Source organism: Mustela nigripes, chromosome 2 (assembly GCF_022355385.1).
Source record: "Mustela nigripes isolate SB6536 chromosome 2, MUSNIG.SB6536, whole genome shotgun sequence".
In the NCBI taxonomy this organism is placed as follows: domain Eukaryota; kingdom Metazoa; phylum Chordata; class Mammalia; order Carnivora; family Mustelidae; genus Mustela; species Mustela nigripes.
The window spans coordinates 99111644-99133794 of NC_081558.1; the positions used below are offsets into that span (position 1 = coordinate 99111644).

A 22151-nucleotide genomic window follows, 5' to 3' on the forward strand; every position below is an offset into this window, starting at 1 on the left:
CTCCGAGGCACACGGGCCTCCAGGGCTGGGGAGACTATTTCCACGGAAGTCAGCCAAAAGCTGTACACATGTCACTACAGGAATGGTGAAGCGTAGGCCTTAAGAAGAGCTTCCTAGCAGCCGGTGTATGGACAGGGAATGGTCCTGAGGGGACACAGCCGCAAGAAGTCCTTTCAAGAGCACTTGCTAACCCGGCCCCCTTCCCTCCCTCCGCGCCTCACTGTTATCCTCCTGCCACCTCTGTTAGAGCAAGAGCAACCCCAGACAGTGAGTCAGGGGTCCTGCCTTCCGCCACTGACACTGCCTGTGTCCGGTCTCCTCAGCAGGTGGCCCATATGCCTGGGTCCCTGTGCATAGTGGATGGAGGGGCAGAAAGTCCCACAGGGAGGGGATGGGATGATTTTACTTCCTCACACTGGGTGTTTTCCCCAGGCCTAACCATCATTCCTAGCTACAGAAAAATCCTCAGTACACGTTTGTCAACCTCTGTGGTTCTCAGCCGTGGGCTGCCCATTAGTAGCACCTGTGCCCAGGTATCTCATTCCCCAGATCCTGGTTTCATTGATCTAGTTAGGGGCCTGGGTGTCAATAAGATCCAGAAGCTCCACAGATGATTTTAATAGGGCACTTGTCTCTCTCTTCAGGCCATGTGTGTGCACACGTGTCTATGTGTGCGTACGTATGTGTATGTGCCTGCATGTCGAGAGGTGGGGGTGGGGCCCAAGGAGGGTCTCGGGGACTAGTCTAAGACACAGGAATGCCGACCAGAGCTTCCCCTGATGTCTGCAGATCATGTCATACTCCAGGTCATGGGGTGGGTCTAGGGTTCCCTTGTTTAGGGCCCTCCAATCAAGACCTGACAGGCACCAAGGACAATTTACAGAGAGCTGCACCCCAAAATGTGTTTGTTTCCCCCTTTTTCAAGGAAGAGGAGAGAGCCAAGTGTGCAGAGTTCTATGTTCCTTGGTTTGAATACTCCCTTTGCCAGTCTTTCTTCTGGTGAGTTCTGGGACCTCACAGGAGGGAGATAAAGAAGGATCAGGGTAGCTGTTGTTTTAACTGATGCATAACTGGAGGCATAAGCCAGCAAAGGATGAGAGGTCTAGTGCTCCTGGGTCCCTAAAGAAGGGATGAGAGACTGAGTTCCCTTCTCCCCTCACGGGGTTGTGTTGGCCTTCGCCTCCAAGCATCCTTAGAGCACAGACCCAGAGAGGAGGGTTCTGGTTTTGGTTCTGTCACCAGCAATCTTGGGATCACAAGCAAATCATTTCAGCCACTTTGGGTCTCTATTCCTACATCTGTACAAAGGAAGTAACACCTATTTTCTCTACCGCACAGTGTTAAGAGACTTAAAGGACAGAATGTATTCAGTAGTGCTCGGGAAAGGAGAAAAGTGATCATTTACCTACTAACTAATTCCTCCTGCTTACCACGTTTCCTCACCTCCCTCCCAGTCTGCTTTAAAATTCTCCACCTTCCAAACGCCCTGGCTGACCAGCCCCCACCCGCATGTTGCCCATTTCCGGCCTCTGCGTCTGGCCTCAGCTTCTGAGTGCTGGCCTGATACTGACGTGTGAGTACACTACCTTGTCTGTGCACCAAGCTTTGTTTTTAGAAGTTCTGTGCACTCTATCTTTCCATCTGACCATGAGGAAAGGGACTCAAGTTTCCCTTTCAAGCCAGGCACACCCCCTCGACTTGGAGCACCCCCCAACCAGGGCTGGGCCTGGCCCCCTCTTCCCTTGGCAGTCCTCCCGCCCCACGGGGGCTGTGCAAACACCACAAGCCACTAGCCCTCCGTGAGAACAGCAGCGAGGGGCAGGCCGGAGGGACCGTGCGCTTAATCAGAACCAGCTTTATGATTGCACGGCTGCCCAGGGGATAAAAATAATAGTCACACAAGTCTAAGAGCAGCTTGTATTTTCTATTTTGATCAGTTGGTGATGAAACCAGAGTCCATTTCTAGATTGGGGCCCCAGGGCTGGAGTCCATGGCTGGCCTGGTTGTGCCCCCAAAGACGGATGGGGGAGGAAGATGGCAGTATGGAGAGGTGGGGGGCCTTGACATGGAGTGGAAAATGTGTCCTTATATGGGCAACGGCTCACCCCTTCCACTCCTGGGCTAACTCCAGACCCAGCCCTCCTTCTGTCTTCCGCAACAGGCCGGTTCCCTGAGATACAAGCCCAAGGAAGGGGGCTTCTAGAAGGGGGTCCCAGCTTCCAGGAGCTCCACAAGGGGGCAGGGCAGAGGGGCAGACCTCCTCCTCTGCCCTACGGCAGGCAGCAAGCTGGCATCAACAGAAGAGAGGGTGCTCCAGGCGGGAGACAAGCCCTTCTCTGGCTCTGCTGTTCGGGGCCTCTGAGCCCTTGGGCAAGCTCCCTGACCTTTTCTGAGCCCGACCTTCACAAGGAACGCAGGAATCACACCCCACCTGAGTGAATGGGCCAGGTTACTTAGTTGTGCCTGGCACGATGCTACGTGCTTTAACTGCTTACTTCAGGTTGAACCACGGCTTTGGCAATACTCAAGTGTCTTTAGCCCACTGGAACAGCAATTTTATTTAGTTCAGTCTAATGCATGTTAGCTGCCGGTGACCACCGGAAGGACAAATGTGAAAGTGAGAGCAAACTTGTTACTATGGCAAGGACTCAGGCCAGTGAAAGAAGGGTGCATCGAAATCTGCTCAGTCAAGATCAGAGGTGCCTGACGGTTACGGCTGCAGGTGGTGCAGTAGTGAGGCTGCAGGGTTCCTGTTTAAATGCCCAGCCAGCTAGTCATTAGCTGTGTGGACTTCAGCAGGCCACTCAGTCCCTCATGCCTCGATTCAGGCTTCTCTACTCTCACCCCACAAGCCCCCTTGTCACAGTTACGAATCACCTCTGGGTTGCCAAACCCAATGGCCAGTGCTCAGGCTCACCTTACTCTCCTTGGCAGCCACATCTGATGCACTGATCCCATCATTCCTTTCTTATGGAAGTGGCCACCGTTTGGCTTCGGGGACACCGCTTCCTCTGGGATCTCTTCCTATCCCACCATGCCTATTCCTTCTCCGTCTCCTCGGCGGACCTCTGTCCTGCCCTCCTTCTCTTCCTGCCCCCTCCATCCACATCCACCCTAGGGACCTTGTGCAATCCCAGGACACTCAGTGGCCTCTTGTGTGGACGGCTCCCCATCTCCTGCCTCCCACCCCGACCTCCTTACCCAACTCCAGGTTCATCTAAATGCCTGCCTATGTGACATGCCCACCTGGACCTCTGAGGGACATCTTAATCTTCACAGGGGCAAAATTCTTCATTGCCTCACCCCTTATGTGCCCATCCAGAGAGTAGTACCAGTGTTATCGGTGCTCCCGCATGAAAACCAAGTCGCCTCTCACTTCCCTTTTCTTTCTCCACTTCCAATTCATGAGCAAATCCTATCAGCTCTTACCTTGAGAAGAGATTCTGAATCTGATCACTTCCCGCCTCCTGCATGGAGTCTAAGCCGACATCAACTCCTGCTGGGCCATCCCAGCAACCACCCAGCTGGTCTCCCTGCTCTCCCTCTTACCCATCCTGGGTCCGGTCACCGTGGTCACCTCTGGTCACAATGTCCAGAGCTGGCCCACCACACCTAGAATAACGTCCGGTCTCCTGTCACAGCCCACGGCCCGGCAGATCTCACTGCTGCTCCCCCTCACCTCACTTCCCACCTCTCAGCTGCTGCTCTCGGCTCAGCCCCCCACAGCCCTTCCTGCTTCTGGGAACGCGCCAGGCAGAGTCTCCACTCAGAGCTTCTCTCTTACCCTTCCCTCTTCCTTCCAGACTCCTTCTGGCTTCTTCAGACCTCTGTTCCACTGTCACTTCTTCAGAGAGGCCTCCCAACCACTCTCTCCAACAGGAGCATTCCCGACCCCACCTTAGCTTCCTTCGTAGCACCTGCTACTGCCTGAGATTAGCTGATAGACCTGTTCATCTGTATTACTGTCTCCCCCTTACTGAATGTAAAGTCCTAGAAAATGGGAATCTCCTTTTTGTTCTCTGCTTTTAACCTAGCCCCTAAAGCAGTGCCTGGCACTGAGATGAATGATGGCCCACTGGAACGTCACCTCCTCCCACACATATGCACAGCCCTCCCTGGTCACAAAGCCCTCAGTCTCAACAGTAGTCGAGGCCAGATGCCCTCAGCCAGGGTGGTTAAGGAAGGGCAACCTAAGCTGCCCTGTCCTGGGATTTTGGCCTACGAAGAGTTTTGTTTCCCCACCTCTCACCTGGGTCTGAGAGGGAATGGGCCAGGTTCTGTGTGTGGGGACAGGACTGGGGACAGAGAGACAACCAGGCAAGCAGCCTTCCTGTTGGCCAAGGGCAGGCTGCAAGGAAGGATGGAGGGACTTCCCAGGGGGAAGGGCTGTGACTAAGGGAGACCCCATGTCTCAGAGCGCGTACACTGACATGTTACTAGACAGCGAGGCCATGCTGGGCGGTGGAAAGGGTAGGCTCCAGACCCAGACACACCCCGGTGTGAGTCCTGCTGAGGTAACTTGTGTTCTAACTCGCTGCATACAATGGCTCCAAGCACACAGGCTTTGGGATCAGAGACACCCAGAGTCGTCCCCCCACCTCCCGCCCTGTGAAAGTCAGTGCGACCTGGGAAAGTTGCCAACCCTCACCGAGCCTCAGTTTTCCCACCTAGGGATACCCTGCCCAACTGTTGTATAAACTCCAAACGCACGAGGGTCTCTGGCCACAGCACACCTGGAAGGTCAGCTCTTGGGGGAGTTTTCTGGCAAGTCCTTCCCCACTCCGGGCTCAGGTGGTTTTGGGTGTATGTTGACACTTGCCTCCTGCTACACTTGGAAGGAGCACGGGTGGGACCAGAATTCAGATAGTGCAAAAGAACACCCTTTCCCTTGGGTAAAAGACCCCCACAGCACGATTAAGAAAGCCGGACATGGGGGCACCTGGGTGGCTCGGTGGGTTAAAGCCTCTGCCTTCGGCTTGGGTCATGATCCCAGAGTCCTGGGATCCAGCCCCGCATCAGGCTCTCTGCTTGGCAGGGAGCCTGCTTCCTCCTCTCTCTCTGCCTGCCTCTCTGCCTACTTGGGATCTCTCTCTGTCAAATAAAATAAATAAAATCTTAAAAAAAAAAAAAAGAAAGCCGGACATGATGAATTATAAAAGCTACCGCCCTCTGTCTGTACTATCAGTGGGAAAAACAGGAGTACGGCTAATATTTCGGCTAATATAACCAAAGTCCTCTTTATGAGGCCCTGGAATGTATCATTGCATTGGCCGCAGGTGGATAGTCTTAATGGTGTTTGGTGCCATGTGAGTGATAGCTCGTGACCATCAGGGGGCAGGGCCGGTGTGACATCAGCATGAGCTACAGCCCCCTCCTCTAGATGAGAGGGACCCCACGGCCCCTTGAGAGGGATGCAGTCCTATCCAGAGGCTGAGCAGGCAGCTGGAGTTTGAGAGAGACAGGAAGACCCCACAGCACGAACGAACTTGCAAATTCAGTTACTCCCTAGGGTAAAGAGTTCTTCCATGTACTTTAATGTATGACTTTTTTCGAGAATTTGATTTAAAACTATGGGCTCTCTCTTCAGAAAAATGCTCTAATCTACAAATGCACAAAATTCTGTATATCATTTCAAAGGGTGCATGGACCGCTCCCACCCCTGGCCGGGATCTTTAAGTGAGGTACAATGGCCTTGGGGAGCAGAGAGAGCTGGAAGGATCAGGGGATGGAAGGACTCCTCAGCCTGGCTGAGGAGAGCCCAGGAGGGGAAAATGTGCTGCAAGGTAACAGGGAAACTACAGTCCTTTGTCTAGAGGTGGCTCGTGAGGGAGAACTAAAGCTGGACAAGGTAAGAAGACCACCTACCTGTGAGGCACTAATACATCTCCTAGTCCAACAACAGGGAAAAGAGTGGGTGTGAAGGAGGCTGCCCTTTTTCTCCTTGAAAAACAAAAACCAATTAACTGAGAGTCCATCCTGTTATCTCAGCTGGTCTCCCTCCAATCCCTTTGCTGGCTCTTCTCTTAAGACCCAGCCCCTAGTCCGCAGCCCTAGGCCAAACTAGAGATAAATAAAGGTGATCAAGATTAGGGAGAGTATAAGGGAATCTGGTAGAAGGAGACCAGCCTAGGGGCAAGAAAAGTCCCATAAGTTACAGAATGAATTCCCCAAACCTTAGAGAAAAAAAAAAAAAAATCCCCAGATGTATTCTATAGGGAAAAAGAGAATTTTATTTTGAAAACAAAGTTTGCTTTTAAAAATAAAACGTTTGCTGTTTCTCAAAAAGGTGCTGACATTTCGCAGATAAGGAGAATGAATTACTATCCTCCCTTTAGCCAGCCATGTAAATAGGACCCGAAGAGTCCAAGGATTCCAAAAGCAGATACCCTCAGGAGCAGCCTGGGCTTCCTTCTAGATTGGTCGGATCCTGCAAGGGTCCCAAGTGCGGGCTGGTAGAAACAGGCTTTTGGGGTCACGTTCCCAGAAACACTTTTTAAACTGTGGCACCTGTCTTAAAAGAAGCAGGAATCGGGGACGCCTGGGTGGCTCAGTGGGTTAAAGCCTCTGCCTTCAGCTCAGGTCATGATCTCAGGGTCCTGGAATCAAGCCCCGCATCGGGCTCTCTGCTCAGCGGAGAGCCTGCTTCCTCCTCTCTCTGCCTGCCTCTCTGCCTACTTGTGATCTCTGTCTGTCAAATAAATAAATAAAATCTTTAAAAAAAAAAAAGAAAAAAAAGAAGCAGGAATCTGACCTGGGAGGGTGACAGCCAGGGCACACATGGGAGTACTGGACAGCAGCAGCCCCTACCAAAAGCCGCAAAACATAGGTTTTGAGCCCCACTCTGAACAGACCATACGTGGGTTTACCAAATCTGCTCTGGAGACTCAGAGCCCTGGTGACAAACCCAGCACAGAACTCCAGGGAGACCCACACAATCCTCTGCCATCTCACCTTTGCGGCTGGCTACTGACTACTGAATCTGTTTTACCACTGTATTTTTTTTAAAATGTCTCTTTTCAAGGCTCTTTAAAAAAAAAAAAAATACAGTTTCTTTTTCTTTTCTCCCATTCCTAATCGATCACAAATCTTGATTTTCATGGCCACAAAATTTGATTCTAAAGCTGAGAATGGGGACTCAGGGTCCGCATCTTGGGGAATAGCAGGGAAACAGGATGGAACTTCATAACCCAAGTGATTATATTCCGGAGTCAGAAGAACAACAAAGCCTTTGAGTTGCCTTATTTGGACGCTCGTTTTTCACGTGTCACTCATAGTTACTAACCAGGCATTTCAAGGGTAAGAAAGGATTTCCCCCACACTATCTTTTTCGACAGTTCCAGGCAAGTAACGAGATAATAAGGAAGGGATCAGAAGGCCCAAGATGGGGTTCTGGCCCTGGCTTGGCCTCGGCTGGACCAGGGAACTTGGAGCAGGATGCTTTCCTTCTCCACGGCCTTGGTCTCCCTTTTAAAATGAGGGCTGTAGCCTCTATCATCCCAAGGCTGGTTCTGCTTCCAAAGCTCAACTGCTTAACTCCAGACCCAGTAGAGAAAGAGTCACGAACATAGTCTGGCCTCAGCCTTTCCTCACTCAGAAACTCCATTCAGACCTGGGAGCCCTTGACCCCCACATGTCTCCTCCTCTCCCTCTGCTGAATTACGGTGACTTTTTCTCCTCACAGAGGTGGGCCTGCCCCCTCTACCCCAGAGACGCAGCCTCAACTCACCTCCTCGAGGAAGTGTCCCCACATGGACCTCCCGCCACTCCGTCCTCACCGTAGGGCTGACCTGCCAGCACGGACACTGGCTTGTTGCCGCTTGTGAAATACTATGTCATTTTCCTGTGGGTGTGTCTTTTTCTCCTCCTGCCCTGTGCCTGGATTCCTTGCTCAGCAAGGCTCTACGTGTGGGGGTCAGGACTGGGGACGGGGTAGGGGGGACAAACAGGAGAGTAGCCCCTCCTGTCGGCCAAGGGCAGGCTGCAAGTTCACACAGGGCCATCAACTGGTGCTCCCCATTCTCCTTTCTGTCTCACTGTTTGCAAATGATGGCTTGACCCCACAAAGCGAATGCCTACGGGAGGGATTGCAGTCTTGGAGGCAGTTCTGTCAAGGCACGGCTGTCAAGGGAAGAGCTGAGGAGTGGGACTCTGTGTGTGGCAGTGAGGGGTGGGCATGACCTACCGTCCACGGTGACTTGGCAGGAGCACTCAGCCTGGCCGGCGCCATTCTTGGCTATGCACTTGTATAAACCTCTGTCCTCGGGCAGTGCCTTCTCGATGGAGACAGAGCACAGTGAGCCTAGGAAGGAAGAGGGAGAACGGTTGATGGGAGCAGGTACAAGCCCGATATGGCACCTGGAATGTGGCAGGGGAGGGCTATTCACATGGACAACCTCTGGAAGTCCAGAAGTCTGGGGTCCTGTGGGAACAAACCCTCTTTCCTTCCCAAAGGTAGGGTACTTTTTTGCTGATAGCCCAGGTCCAATATATTCCTTCCCGGGACCTTCTTCCTGCCTCCCAGAGAGCTCTCTTAGGGAGACATCACGGAAAGGTGCCGAAGAAGACGGTGGGATCGTGTCTGCCTTGGGAGAGCCTCCCACACAGTGGAAGGAGCAGATAGACCACGAGCCTCAGACTGCGATGCCACCAAGAGAGACGAGCGGTCCCAGGCACACGTTTACGGACCTGTGTCAGGCAGAGTGGCAGGCGCAAAGGCGACACCCAGTTACAGTCATTATTCTGGGAATGCATCTTAGAGACGGGAGTTCTGAACAAAGAGGCGGGTGAGGGAAGGTAGGAGTCCCTGCCCAGCAGGGGCACTGACCTAGGGTGGGGGCGGTCTGCTGGGAGGAGAGGGTATCTATAGCCTGGCGTCCTGGGGCTGGCTTCTCAGGAATGGTATGTGAGCTGAGAAGCACGGCCAACCAGGGGCACTGGTCTGAGAGAGGGGCAATCTAGGGTGGCCTCCCTTCAGGACACCGTCTTTTGGTTGCCTCAGAGAGTGGTAGTGAAGCCTTTCTTCCCTCACGGGTCTCCCCACGCCCAGCACACTTGTCTTCTGTCCTGGTTGGGGGAAGGACAAGTCAGGCTGGGCAGGCACAGGAAGCAGGGTTCTGGCTACTTCTGTGGGATACCCCCTGGGGGGATTTCCCTCAGGGTGCAGGAAAGTCCAGCTGAGGGCCAGGACCGCTGGGCCAGGCAAGAGGGCAGTGGCACCCTAGCTCCTGCCTTCAGACACACAAACAAGCCAACAGCATGGCTCTCTGCCCAAAGCTGCCCCTGTTGTCAGGGCAGCAGTCATCACACAAGGAAGAGGACAGAGCCAGGACTGCTGCAGCCTGCTGCCTGGAGCTACTGGCTTCGGCCACCTCACTTCCTCCATCTCCTACTCCCCCAGCCAGTGGCTTGGCACAAACTCTAGGCCTTGGGTGGGCTGAGCAGTGTGAATCCCAGGTGTGTATGCGGGGCAGCATGGCCAGAAGGGAGGCCAAAAGGCACGGATCTCAAAAAGTACCCTCACCCCCATTAGGCAGATCCCCAGACTTGACCAACAGATACAAGGATACTCAGAGAACCTCACTAAGGCCAGAAGGGACAGCAGAGGCATACTAATTCCCTTTGCTTCTTGGCACCTGGGTAGTACCCTCAACAGGGAAATGTCGTGCTAACCACCACCTCCCTCCTACTTACACAGAGCCCATTTCTCAGGAAAGGCCTCCCTACGTTCTCCCACCCAGGGGGACATCGAGTCGCCATCTCTGCTCACTGCCCTTAGGAGACAGACTTTGCCGACGCTGAACCAGAAAGGACTCAGGCTGGATTTTTAGGAAATCCATCATGGGAGTGAGACTGTGAAGCACAGGAATCTGGGTTGGAGGGAACGGTCCTCTCTAGAGAGAGGCTTCTACTCATCTGGGAGGACAGGAAGATGCTAAGATGACCTCTGGTCCCCGAATTTGAGGCTTAGAGGAAACATACCCCCTTTTGTCACCGCCCTTCAGTCTGAGGCTAAGGCTCTGTGAGCAGACACTTCCCTCCTGGTGAATATTCCGCTTGAATCCCTGCCGGACCTTCAGTTTCAGCACCGACGCCCACCCCCCCGAGACCAGCCCTGGCCCCAGGTTCAGCCATAAGCCCAAATGGCACCAACTGCTGAGACAGTGGTGAGCCTGCCAGAAGTTGGGCATTTAGACCACAGCTCTCAGCCCCTCAGCCAGGAACGCAGCAGAGCAGGGAGCTCTTCCCTCTGCCCAAAGCCGGGACCCCTGGCCACATGCGTGGGTTGGGGGAGGGGCCCCCAGGCAGGCTAGCCCAGATTGAAAAATCTGGTATTTCCTGTGGGACAGCTTATTCCTGACCTCCAGGAAAAAAACCCTTTCCCAGAGTTTTTTTTTTTTTTTTTCTTTTTCTTTTTAGAGAAGCCTCAGCCTGGCGGGGAATTTTGAGAGGGAGGTGAGGGGGATGGGAGCAGGCAGCACAGAATCAGAGATCCAATAAATGCCTCAGCTTGAACTGTCCCTGAGAGAGCCTCTTGGGGGCATAGGGTCTGAAGATCTCCCATCTTGCTCCAAGTGTGTGGGAAGAGGGGTGTGTGGGAGGGGGCAGGGGGGTGAAGGTGGCTCAAAGTCCTGAAGGCTATGCTCTGAGGAGGCCCTCAGTGAGCGGTGCCTCCCTAACCTGGTCCCCTAGGAGGTCTGGACAGCACAACTCAGCTCCAGGTCACCTCCTCAGGGATGGTGCCTTCCCTGTCACCCATAAGCATCCCCAGCCACAGACGGCCCTCTTCTGTGCCCTGAGTTTCCCTTTATCCAAACATGTGTCCCAAGGCCATTGCTGAAATGCATGTCTGTCTCCCCCACTAGTTCTCAGAGGGCAGTGACTGTGTCTATTATGAATGTTCTTCCTGAGCCTGGAATGCAGTCACAGTTAAAAAAAAAAAAAGAAAGAAAGAAAAAAGAAAAAAAAAAATCTGCCATTCTGAGAACAACCAGGGCACATTTTTTATAGCAGGTGATCTGGGAGGATCTATGCAAGAGAAAGGAACATTTAGTCACATATAACCTACCACTGAAAAAGACCATATAGGATTTTTTTTTTCTTTTGAGAGAGAGAGCGAGCGCGCGAGGACAAGCTAGGGAGAGGAACAGAGGGAGAGGGAGAAGCAGACTCCCCAGTGAGCAGGGAGCCTAATCCCAGGACCCTGAGATCATGACCTGAGCCAAAGGTTTAACCAGCTGAGCCCCCCCAGGAGCCCTGACCATAGAGTTTCTGAAAGGAAACAATTCCGACCTCAGAGTTCTTCAAACGGATTATGCATACACAATACTGCCCTGCACACAGTAGGGGTTGCATAAATCCTAGTGTTCTACAGAATGAACTTCCATAGATTTTTAAAAAGTCTTTGCCAGATCCCACACCAAAGGTGATTAAAAATGAATCATCTGTTGACAACAGCAACAAAAGTGAATTCTCATTAGAGTGGGAGCAATGTTTGCCAGGAGAGAAGCCTGGCCTGGGGACAGGAAATAGGGCATAAAGATGAAACTGCTTCTCAGGAGCAGCACAGAGTTCCCCTTGGCTCACTGGCCATCCCTCCCACTCTTCAGTCAAGGCCAAGGCCAAAGCCTGAGGAGCTCAGGTGCAGTCCCCATGCAGGCCCAGCCACTGTAAGTGGACACCATCTACCCTGCAGCTCTGGGAATGCAGAGAGGGGAAGGGTATCTCCACGTGCCCCCCTCCCCGCCCCCGCAAATTAGCAGTCCACTCCAGCGGACTCCTGTCACACCTCTTCTGCTCTCCTTGATGCTAAATGGGGTGGACATGACCATGATTTGGGGGACCTGCAGGCTATGAGCCCTATCCAAGCTACAGGACTCCGAGAAGCCTCGTGAACCTGTAAACAGCATCCACTAGCAGGAGGTATGTGGCTGTACATGCCCATGGGTGGGGGAGGGGAGCGCAGGAGTCTCTTATGGCCAAAGGCTAGTGACAACAGTCTGGCAAGGAGAGCGGAAGAAGTCAGGTTTGTTCTTAGACGAGCTGACAGCACAGGGCAGTGCACTGAAGCAAGAAGGATTCCCAGCTGAGGGGTGGGGGTTGGTAGAGAGGGTGCTGAGGGCAGTGTGAGGACGGAGAGACCCCTTAGCTATCCCTTCCACCTTCCCCTCCAGACCACCTCAAACCACCAGCTGACTGCCATGGATACCCCTAGAAGTATGACCCCAGTCATCCAGACTCTGGCACACGGGTCCTCCGCTCCTTCCTCTTCTTTATCCGCCCCCTACTCCCAAGCTAGGCAACAGGTTCTCCTAACTCTGTCCTTGCTTCTTGAACTGGTTGTTTCCTATCTGTGCCATGGCTACCTTCTTAGTCCAGTCCCCTTTACTCCTCCACCTCTTCAATAGGCTCTTTACTTGTCTTTGGGCACAATCAAAACCCCTAAGCCCCCAGCTTTATGTGCACTGCTCCTCATTCCAAGCTTTTACGTGGCTGCCTAGTGCCTCCAGAATTGAGTTCCTTAGCACGACCTAGGAGACTGTGGGCCCTGCCTTCCTCTCCAGCCCTCCCGTGCTGTGAGCAGGCCCACCTCTGCTGCTGCTGGAGCTCCTGCCTGGGAAGCCCATAGGTCTCCTGGAGCCCCAGCCTGGCTCACTCAGCACCAGCCTTTCCTGCGGCCCCAGCACTCAGCTCCCTCTTCTCCTATGCCTCCCAGCTCACCTTCGGCCACTTGCGTGGAATAGGTTTATCACTGGGGGTGTGTGTCCCCTCTTTCCAGATCTGTGGAGAGCACATCTACTCACACCTCTCCGCGTGCCTGGCTTCTGGCAGGGGGCCTGCGGAAGAGGTCACGGATAAGGCTTCCAGATGGGCTTTCTCCCTGGGGTCCGGGTCTAACCCAGGCTCTGGAAGACTTGGAGGGTGAGCCTCCGGAGAAAGGACGGACAGAAAACAGGGCTGGTATTTTCAGACGAGGTACTCTCCCTACTGTGGCAAGGCGGACCGGTCCCTGTCAAGGCCTGCGTCCTCCACTACAGTGAAAATACCAGAAACTAGGCAGGCCCAGAGGGCCCCACCAGTCTCCCAGCCTCTTCACAACTACTGGCAGGGTTGAGGAGTTGACAGACGTGAGTAGTTTCCCTGGCTGGACAACGCTGCCGGTGAGCAGGTCCTGAAAGCTCTCTCAGCCGCACTGGTGTGCGGACATCTGACAAGAAGGGGCTAAGAGGTAATAGAGCTTAGTGGTCTGGACGTCAGAACTCAACTGCCTACGTTCAGACCCCAGCTCTGACACCTAACTGAGCAGCCTTGGGCAAGACAGTGTACTTCTCTGTGAAACGGGCTGTCAGAGCCTCAGACAGAGTCTGGCGCACAGTGTTCAATTCATGCAAGCTATTCTTGGTTTTCAAAGGAGAATTACAAATATTTAGAGTATGTTTTAGGAACTGAATTCGGGGCTGTCTCTCTGCTCCTAGTCCTTCCCATATCCTTTCCTTGTGCTGGCCTTCTTTCAATCATGTCTTCTTCCTCTGATTTGGACCTACACTGCCCCTTTGAGCTGGTTTCTGTGGGAGGTGATACTGGAATAGCCCTTGAATGCTCAGTGACAGCAGATGCCACAGACTCAAGGCCATGGCTCAGGCGTGTGTTTGAGACCAGGGCTGAGGTCTGCTCCCGTTGCTCTGCTGAGGGAATGGTTTATAAGCAGCTACGAATGCTTCTACAGGCCCTGAGACACAGGTCTCACGGCAGCTGCATGGCTCAGGGCACTGTCCTCAGCTGTCCCAACATCAGTTTCCCTGAAGAGGGTGTAAGCACAGTTCTCCCTCCCACTGTGCATATGTCCCAGGGACGGGCACCTGCCCACCATTCATCCTACCTGGAGAGTACCACGGGGTAACCTGGGAGACCCTCCCAGTCAAAGTCTCAGACTGGTTCTACCAAAGGCTTTCCAACTGGGAGGAGCCCACAGGGGTGACAGGGAAGGTGTGCCATCCAAGGGCCCAGACAGCTCACCCCACTGTAGCAATCCCCCATGCCCACCTGTGTGTGGACCACAGGGAGGCTAAGCTAACAGAGGCAGGGAGGAGCATGGTATGCCTTCTGGAGGACCCTACCAATCTGGAGATATAGCCACACGAGAAAAGTTCTCCTATAAGCACAATAGCAGAAAAGAAAGCATCTTCTCTCTCCTGGTCAATTTCCCCTGAATCTTCTAGCGCTTAGATTCAAATGCTCAGCTCTTCCTGATTTGCTGTCTGAGTTGCAGAATGAAGACAGAAATTTCATCGTGGGCTGAGAGGGACAGTGCTCTCTTCAAATGCTTCCTTTGGGTTTCAGGAGGAAGGAAGGATGCCTGATGAAGGAGGGGCGGTGGGGGGTGCAGTCAGCAGACAGAAAGGGGAGCAGCATGGTGTGGGGAGTTTCTGACAGCTCCGCTGATCCCGATTGCACAGGACCTGTCCACTTGGGCCTCTTCTTGCCTGCCGCCCTCCACCCCTTAAGGGTAAAATGCCACCTCCTGGGGAACTTTGTACCCTGCCCTTGTCCAGAGCCACCAGTATCAGCCCCTAGCTCAGGTCAGGCTCTGTTCCAGCACTGGCCACAAGAGTGGTGTATGGGAAGTCTGCCGGAAAGGGAGCTCCCATACAGGCTTGGGATGCTTGGCTGAAACATTTCAAACCAAATTGAAGGTCCAGGGAAAATGCCCCTCTTACCCCCATCTCTTCTCTAGGTATAAACTGGCCCATCTGACAACTCCAGACCCCCAAAGGCCCCAGATGTCAGCATTTAGTGGCCCCCCCTTCTCCCCACAACCCAAGAATGTGAAATACCAGCAAACAAAAGTCTCATCCAAATTAGGAAGCAAGTGGCTCTGTCCGCCCAGGAGAGTGTGCCGTAGGGGCTGTTTGGGGTTTTGGCTTTCCCCCACAGATCCTTTCAAACCCACAATGTTATCAAGACTTAAATTGTTGTTGACCCCAAATCACAATCCTGTGCCAACCTGTCACTGTACACCCTCCCCAAACTTAAAATCCCACTGCGAAAGCAGCTCTCAGCTCTGAGCCCTGGGAGGGCTCTGGCCCTCCAGTCCCCTTGTGCCTGCAAACAGAACCCCTTCCATGTCAGAGCCGTGAAGCTCTAGCTCAGGCCTAGGGCTTCCCTGAGGAGCCACAGCTGGGGCTGCCATGAAGCATCTCACCGGACAGATGCCAAGGCCCAGGCATGTGCCATAGGACCAGACACCCACCTCTCACTGCCCAGTGATGGAGTGTGTGCCCGAGGGCCCGGAGCAGGGCACCTCTCCTGTCAGGGAAGGGGGCACAGAGGCTGGCATTCCAGCCCAGACTCTGGGCTGTGAGCAGCAGTCCACAAGCCCAAAGCTCCAGGAGCCTGCAGTGGACCTGGTACAGAGCCCACTTCTCCCCAGCCCTCGCCCTTGTTACCTTCTTGGGAGAGGATGATGAACTTGGTGGTCTTGAGTGTCTTTCCATTCAGTGTCCAGGTGATGGTGGCTGGGGGGTCAGAGGACACCTGACACTGGAGTAGCAGCTTCTCGCCTTCTGTCACACGGACATCTTGTAGCTTCTCCTTGAAGGTTGGGGCTGTCCCTTGGTTCTCTGACCTGTTTTCATTATCTGTGGCTCCTGCTTGCCCCCTCCTACAGTTCACATCATTCTTAACCTCCTTCTTGAGTTCTTCCTTCCCAGCTGGTTTTGGGGTCTCAGCAGGCTTGGCATTGCCCATGGGTTTTGGGGTCTCAGCAGGCTTGGCATTGCCTATGGGTTTCGGGGTCTCAGCAGGCTTGGCGTTGCCCATGGGTTTTGGAGTCTCAGCAGGCTTGGCGTTGCCCATGGGTTTTGGGGTCTCAGCAGGCTTGGCGTTGCCTATGGGTTTTGGGGTCTCAGCAGGCTTGGCATTGCCCACGGGTTTCGTGGGCTCGGCAGGTTTGGCATTGCCCACAGGTTTTAGGGTTTCAGCAGGCTTGGCATTGCCCAAGGGTTTCAGGGACCCTAAAGGCTGGGCATTGCTCACAGCCTTGGGACTTTCTGCTGCCTTGGCATTCAAGGCCTCAGCGTTGTTGCTACCGTTCTCTGCTGGTAATTTCTTCTTGCTGCCTAACACCGAGCGGAAATCTGGGGTGGCAGGTTTGGGAAGCGGCGCCTTCTCAGGCACCGGGGTCTTAGGAGTCCCCTTTTTGGCTAGGACCGAGCGGAAGTCGACCTGCTGAGGGCTGTGCACCTTTCTCTCTTCCTCTGACACCGTCTTCGGCTTCACCTGCCGCTGCAGGTTGGCGCGGAAATCCATCTGCTCAGCTGGGATCTCCTTGAGGTCTTCTTCTGACACGGTCTTGGTACTCACCTTCTTCCCCAGGAGGTCACGGAAGTCCAGCTGTTCCACCTCCTGCTGGCGGATGGCCTCCTCCGTGTGCTGCCGAGTCTCCACGCGCCTCTTTAGCACCCCCCGAACGTCCTCGCCGTCTTCCTCCTCCGGCCAACCCTGCCCTCTCGCAGGCCAGCCGGGCCTCAGGGTCCCATAGCAGTCACGGCCACCACCATCAGCACCGGCTCCCTGGCTGCAGAGGCCCTCACAGCTGGCAGGCTCCCTCCCCCTGCAACCAGTGAAGGGAAAAAGGAAAGTAGCAAGAGGAAAAGGGGCTGGGTAAGAAAGAACGTCAGGGGAGAGCAAATCCCTGAGGGAGGGAGGGTAGAGGGGAGGGGGAAGGGGAGGTTGGGGCTGACCAGGCTGTGTTTATAGAAGGGAACATTGGTGAGAGGCTCTTGCTTGCTTACTTGGTTTGTTACATCGGTAATGACTTCAGTAGCCTTATAAGGGTGTGTGCAAAAAAAATAAAATAAAATAATAATTCACCCCCCTCTCCTCCCCTGCTCTCCCTCCCTCATTCCCTTTCCAATCTCTCCCTCTTGGCTCAGCAGCCTCTGCTGGAGGATACAAATAATCTGGGGCTGCTGGGCTGGGCCTGCAGGGCCCAAGAGGGAAGTGGAGGGGGTAGATGGCCTGGGGGCCTGGCCGGGCACCTCCTGGGGGCACTCACCGCAGGGGGGCTCTGGTGGGGTTGCTCTGTAACATCAGTGACACCTGGCAACTGCATTCGCCAACCCGGTTCCTGAAGGATTTGAGAGATGGATACATATCAAGAGGCTCTGGGGCCAAGGGCCTTACTCAGCCCAGGGCTTCGAGGAGGGTGGGGCAGGCAGGAACTCAGCCAGAGGCTGGCCGGTTTACTCCAGGAAAGAGGGGGCCATGGGCTTAGCTGTGACCCCAAATACCCACACAAGACCTCGATCTAGGGCAGGCTCTGTCCCGCTTTGGTCACCTTCCTCCCCACCCCAGCTTTTGTATAAAAAGGGGAAAAAAAGCCTTCTGGACAACAGCTTAGACGGACATGCAGAAGTAGGAATACTTTTCTCTAAGTATATTACAAAAATAATCCAATCACTCAATTTAAATACAATCACTCAACACTGAAGTCTACACCTGCCAGGGTGTGATGGGGCTGCTGGTCTAGTCCCTGCAGCTCCGTGTGGTGACCTGAGTCTGACTCCACGCTCCCTCTGTACAGAGGTGGTTCTGTCCTCTCTGCACAGGGTCTCCCCCGCCAACTGGTCCTTCCCCTGCTCAAGAAGTGAAAACACTCTTCCATCCCTCCCCATCAGCTAAAAACCAAACAGGTGTCTTCCTGCAGGAGTGACCCTTTCTCTCCTTCCTTCAGATGGGGAGGGCTCTGGAGTCTTCAACCCACTGTTAAAAGTTAGTGTCCCTGTGGTGTGTGGCTAACCGAAGCTCCTCTGCCCCTGCTCAGGGAGTACTACGGCCTGCTTGCGCAGCCCTCCCACCCTGCATGGCTGCCATCTGCTGGCGGTTCTGAGCTCTGACCAGCCAAGGTTGTCCAGGCAGGGGGAAAGTCAGGGGTGGGGTGGGTAGGACCGAGAGCCAGAGGCGACTCTTCATGGTGAGAACCTCCCATTAGAGACAGGGCCCTCCACCTTTCGTTTTTGTGCCTACAATGCACCAGTGAGGTATGGAGCACCATTCTGTCCATTTGAAAGGTTCAGGAAGGAGACTCGGGAGTTTCTCTGAGGCTGTGCTGGGCATCGCAGGCTCTCCTACTCATTCCCCACTGTGTAACCATCTTACTGGCACTGCGGGGCCCAGCACGTGCCTCAGATCCTACCACAAACGAGCCAAGTTCTGCAACAGGTGCCTTACATAATCCGTCTCATTGCATCTCATGACATCTCTGGAAAGCCAGCACTGGTTTTATAAGGAAAACAAGGCTTCTAAAGGTTAAGTCATTGGCCTCAGTTCACAAAGCCAACCAGCAGGAAAAGGGATGGACACCCAGGTCTCCCTGAATCCCGGAGCTGTAACCTTCCCCCCTCTGCCCTGCAGGGCTCATCAGTACCAGTCTCCTGTGGGGTGTGTAATATGCGTGCGTGCGTGCGTGTGTGCGCATGCGCATGCCTCTGTGTGGACGCGGCCATCAACAGCACACATGGATATGTGCAGATACGGGGCCTTACCTGCTCGCCAACTGCACCTGCAGGGACGCATCTGGAAACATGTGCACAGGCTCTGTCATCCCTCCACGGATGGCCCCCCAAGCATGTGTTTACACAGTCCTGGCTGATATATGTGGCTCTCTACCTTGCCTGGCCTCCCTCCCTGTGGAGGGCGAGGTCTAGATCACCCACTGCCACACCACAGCATAGCAGACGACTTGCAGGAGACCTGGGGTGGGGGGGTTGCCGCTCATTCCCAAGCAGGGAGACCCATTTGAAACAAGGAGAGGTTGATCTGTGCTGTCCTCCAACCCTCCTCTCATCTATTGGGGTCCCCTCCTGGCCACCTTTGTCAAAGCTCAGGCTCTCAGGGGCATCGATTCAAGGTTCAGGGAGCCTCAAGGTCTGGACAGTTGAAAGGGGCCCTTGGCTGTTCCTTTGCTCAGCAAACAGAAGTCAGGTGCCTCCTTGGTTCCAGGCCCTGGGAAGGCTAAGAGGCCCTCAGGACATCCTGAGCACCTGGCACAGAAGGCTCACAGAAGGGCTTTGGGTCAACTTGTAGAATAAACACAGGAGGTCATTTGTGGGTGAGGCCAAGCTCCCTGGCACCCCACTTCTGCCAGGCCACTGGCCAGTATGAGGCCATTCATTCCCTGCTTTTCTTTCAAACACAGGGTGTGGGGCCCACGACTGGTGAGAAGCAGAAGGCCAGGAGGCCAACGGCCGCGTTTTCCCCACTTGTGCTCTCCAACATTGCCCCAGCTGAGTTTCCTCCTGCCACAGGTACGACGCAGCTGGATGCAAAAATCAGGAGCAGACACCAACCAGAAGGCCATGCTTTACCCCAGCCGAACCTACCAGAGGCTTTAAATGGTGGGGCAGCCTGTCCCCTGAGCTGGAGTGAGCTCTAGCTCCCCATGGGGGAGGAGGAGAGAGCTTCTGTTGCTGTCCACCGCCTGCCCTTAAGGAGGGAGCACAGGTGGCTTGCTGTTTGACCCATCTCCAGGCCTGGGGAAGTCTGAGAGGCAGACAGAGATGAAGAACTTGGGATACCATGGCTGGCCCACTAAGGTAGGGTCACCATTTCTGCAGCCATAAACTTAAATCTCTGTTGGACAAATCATGGGTTCAAACAAGGTCTACCCAGGTCAGAAAGGCCTTTGACCTGGGACCTACATACCAGATAATCTAGCCAGCCAAACAGCCTTTTGAGACCATCTTTGGGATCTGTATCAACATATTCAGTTACCAAGTAAGGCCCAGGGCTGAGGATGCGGCCCCATACCCAGCCCAGGTGCTACCAAAGAGAATATATGGGGCCAAGACCCCAGAGGCTGCGCCTTTTACAAAGTAACGAAACCCTTTCTACTCCTGCCTCCCAAATCCTGAATGAGAAGCCCACTCTTTTGTTACAAAGCCTTGGACCCTGTCCCACTCTGAATCACCCTCCCCTGGAATGGGTTTTACATGTAAAATTAAAGAACTAATTTCCTGGCAAGTCTCAATCTTTAAAATATTTCAGCTGGAATTTGGAACTGACTTTTTGACATTTCCTCTTTTAGTTCAGGAGACAAGCGTTAAGGCAGGGGAGGCAGAAGCCATCCAGCCACAGCTGTAGCAGGGACAGATAGGACCCCCCCCCCCTCCCAACCCCGTTTTCCTCCCAGCTATCTGGTCTCCCTCCTTGAAAGGCATTCTGTCCTGGGTCTAGGGCTGATTTCTGTCAGGATGAGAAAAGCTGGAGGGGAATGGGCCTCCTGGAAGACCTGGCACATATTCCGCAGGAGAACTTTTCCCTGACTTGCTCCTCAGCTGAGGACAGAGCCAAGGCCACGGCAACAGCAACCCCAAGGAACGAAGAGGCTGGACGTTGGGGAGAGGAGAGGGGCAAGGACCGAGTGAATGGAGACTCCGGGGCAACCTCCTGGGTTCCCCAAGTTCCCATGCACTTGGGAGAAAAAAGGAAAGGGAGAGAATCTGATTAAAACAGATGAGGGTTCCAGTCTGGGCTCTGTGACTTGCTTTTGGGCGGCCACGAGCAAATCCATGACCCTGAGACCTTGCTTCCCCCCATCATTAAACGATGAGTCGGCTAGATAACTTCTGAAGTCTCTTCCAGCTGGGACAGCGTAAGTTTTATGACTGTCCCCAGCTGGGCCCAGACAGTCTGCCTGCCGACCTCCCAGTGCAACCCTCCACTCAGGCCTGGCAGACTTCCCACAGCCCTTGCTTTGCTCTTCCCTACCCTTTCCAGCTCAGAGCTTCAACGTGCCCTCGACAGCCAAGCCTTTACTCATTTGCTGAACCTCTGCCTATTGTCCTCAAAATCCCACAAGGAGCTTCTCTCTTCTAGGATGTTTGGCTTAAGTAATGTGAATATTGTCCCGTAGCACGACTCCTTCTATGCAGACTAGCTCCAGACTCATGTGTCGCCCGTTTCTACCATTAGTACTGGCCTAGGGGAGGAAGAGTGTGTCTCTTCTCTATTCTGAAGGCAGATGTGCCTTCCCAATACTAACTGGTTTGGGTGTAAGACAAAGGCTGCTGGTGTGTTCTGTCCTGTCCTGCAGGATGACCAGCCAGTCCACAAACCATCTCCACAGCAGACAACATACACGGCATTAGCTCAGTTGAGATTTGCCAAACCTTACCCAGCTAGGCAGAACTTCCTGGTACATCTAAAGAAATGATAAATGACAACTTTTTTTTTTTTTTTTTATAAATCCACTAAATATTTGAGTATTTTGTTATGCATCAAAAGCTAACTGATAACAAGCATAAAGCGCATACCCAGAAAGAACTCAAGTGGTGGGCCATACCCTGGGTTTTGTCATGATTATGGGAACAGGGCTCAATCATGGCAGTAGCTTTTACATGGCATGTAGCTCAGAGCCTCGAACACAATGTGCTGAGTACAGGGAAATGATTTATCCAGGGGAGCAAGCCCCTTGCAAAGAGGGTTGCACCTGAGCCAGGGCAGCTCCAGACAGATGTGTCATGGGGCACCACATCCTCTTTGCAGGGTCAAGGTCAGACGAGCACTCCTCAGTGCTTACAGCAACCCGAAGGGCTGGCGCTCTGTCTCTGTCAACCCAGGGCTGGCATGGGATTTTAAGAGTTAGAGCATTTTCAAGGTAGAAGAACATTTCTGGATCACTTTCATTTAACAAACAGTGAAGGCTGACTCTGGGCAGGCACTGTTCTAGGCACTGGGAACAAAGCAGTGTATCTTCATGGAGCTTACTTTCCCATATAATCTAGAAAACCTTAAACAGGAAGCGGTTGGGGGGAGGAATGGGCATAGTTAACCTCCCTATAGTAGTTTTAAATGTCTACAAATTCTGTGATACTCGCCTCTCCAAGAGATGGCACCTAATACGGCTTAGTGACTTACTTCTAGCAAACAGAATACACAGGAGTAATAATGTGTGACCTCTAAGGGGAAATCACAAAAGACACTGCAGATTGTAGCTTATTCCCTCCCAGGATCACGAGCTCTGTGGAAGCCAGTTGCCATGTCATGAAGTCATTCAAGCAGCTCTATGGAGAGGTCCACATGGCAAGGAGCTCCGGCCTCAAGCCAACAGTCCTATGAGGGAGCCATCTTAGAAGTGGACCCTCCCGCCTCAG

General features: G+C 53.6%; 1 protein-coding gene across 5 annotated transcripts in view; it reads right to left on the bottom strand.

Moving 5' to 3' along the window:
- Window positions 1-22151, bottom strand: part of MYLK (myosin light chain kinase) — a 265356-nt gene that overhangs the window by 65922 nt on the left and 177283 nt on the right. For 4 of the 5 annotated variants that reach the window (XM_059391085.1, XM_059391086.1, XM_059391084.1 and 1 more), the window contains 3 exons: window positions 17054-17125; window positions 15444-16609; window positions 8183-8299 (listed from right to left, as the gene is read on the bottom strand). In XM_059391085.1, coding sequence (XP_059247068.1) covers window positions 8183-8299; window positions 15444-16609; window positions 17054-17125 — 1355 coding nt within the window. Of the gene's footprint in view, window positions 1-7726; window positions 7808-8182; window positions 8300-15443; window positions 16610-17053; window positions 17126-22151 lie in introns of those variants that run through there. The other variant, XM_059391087.1, reaches the window with a different exon arrangement.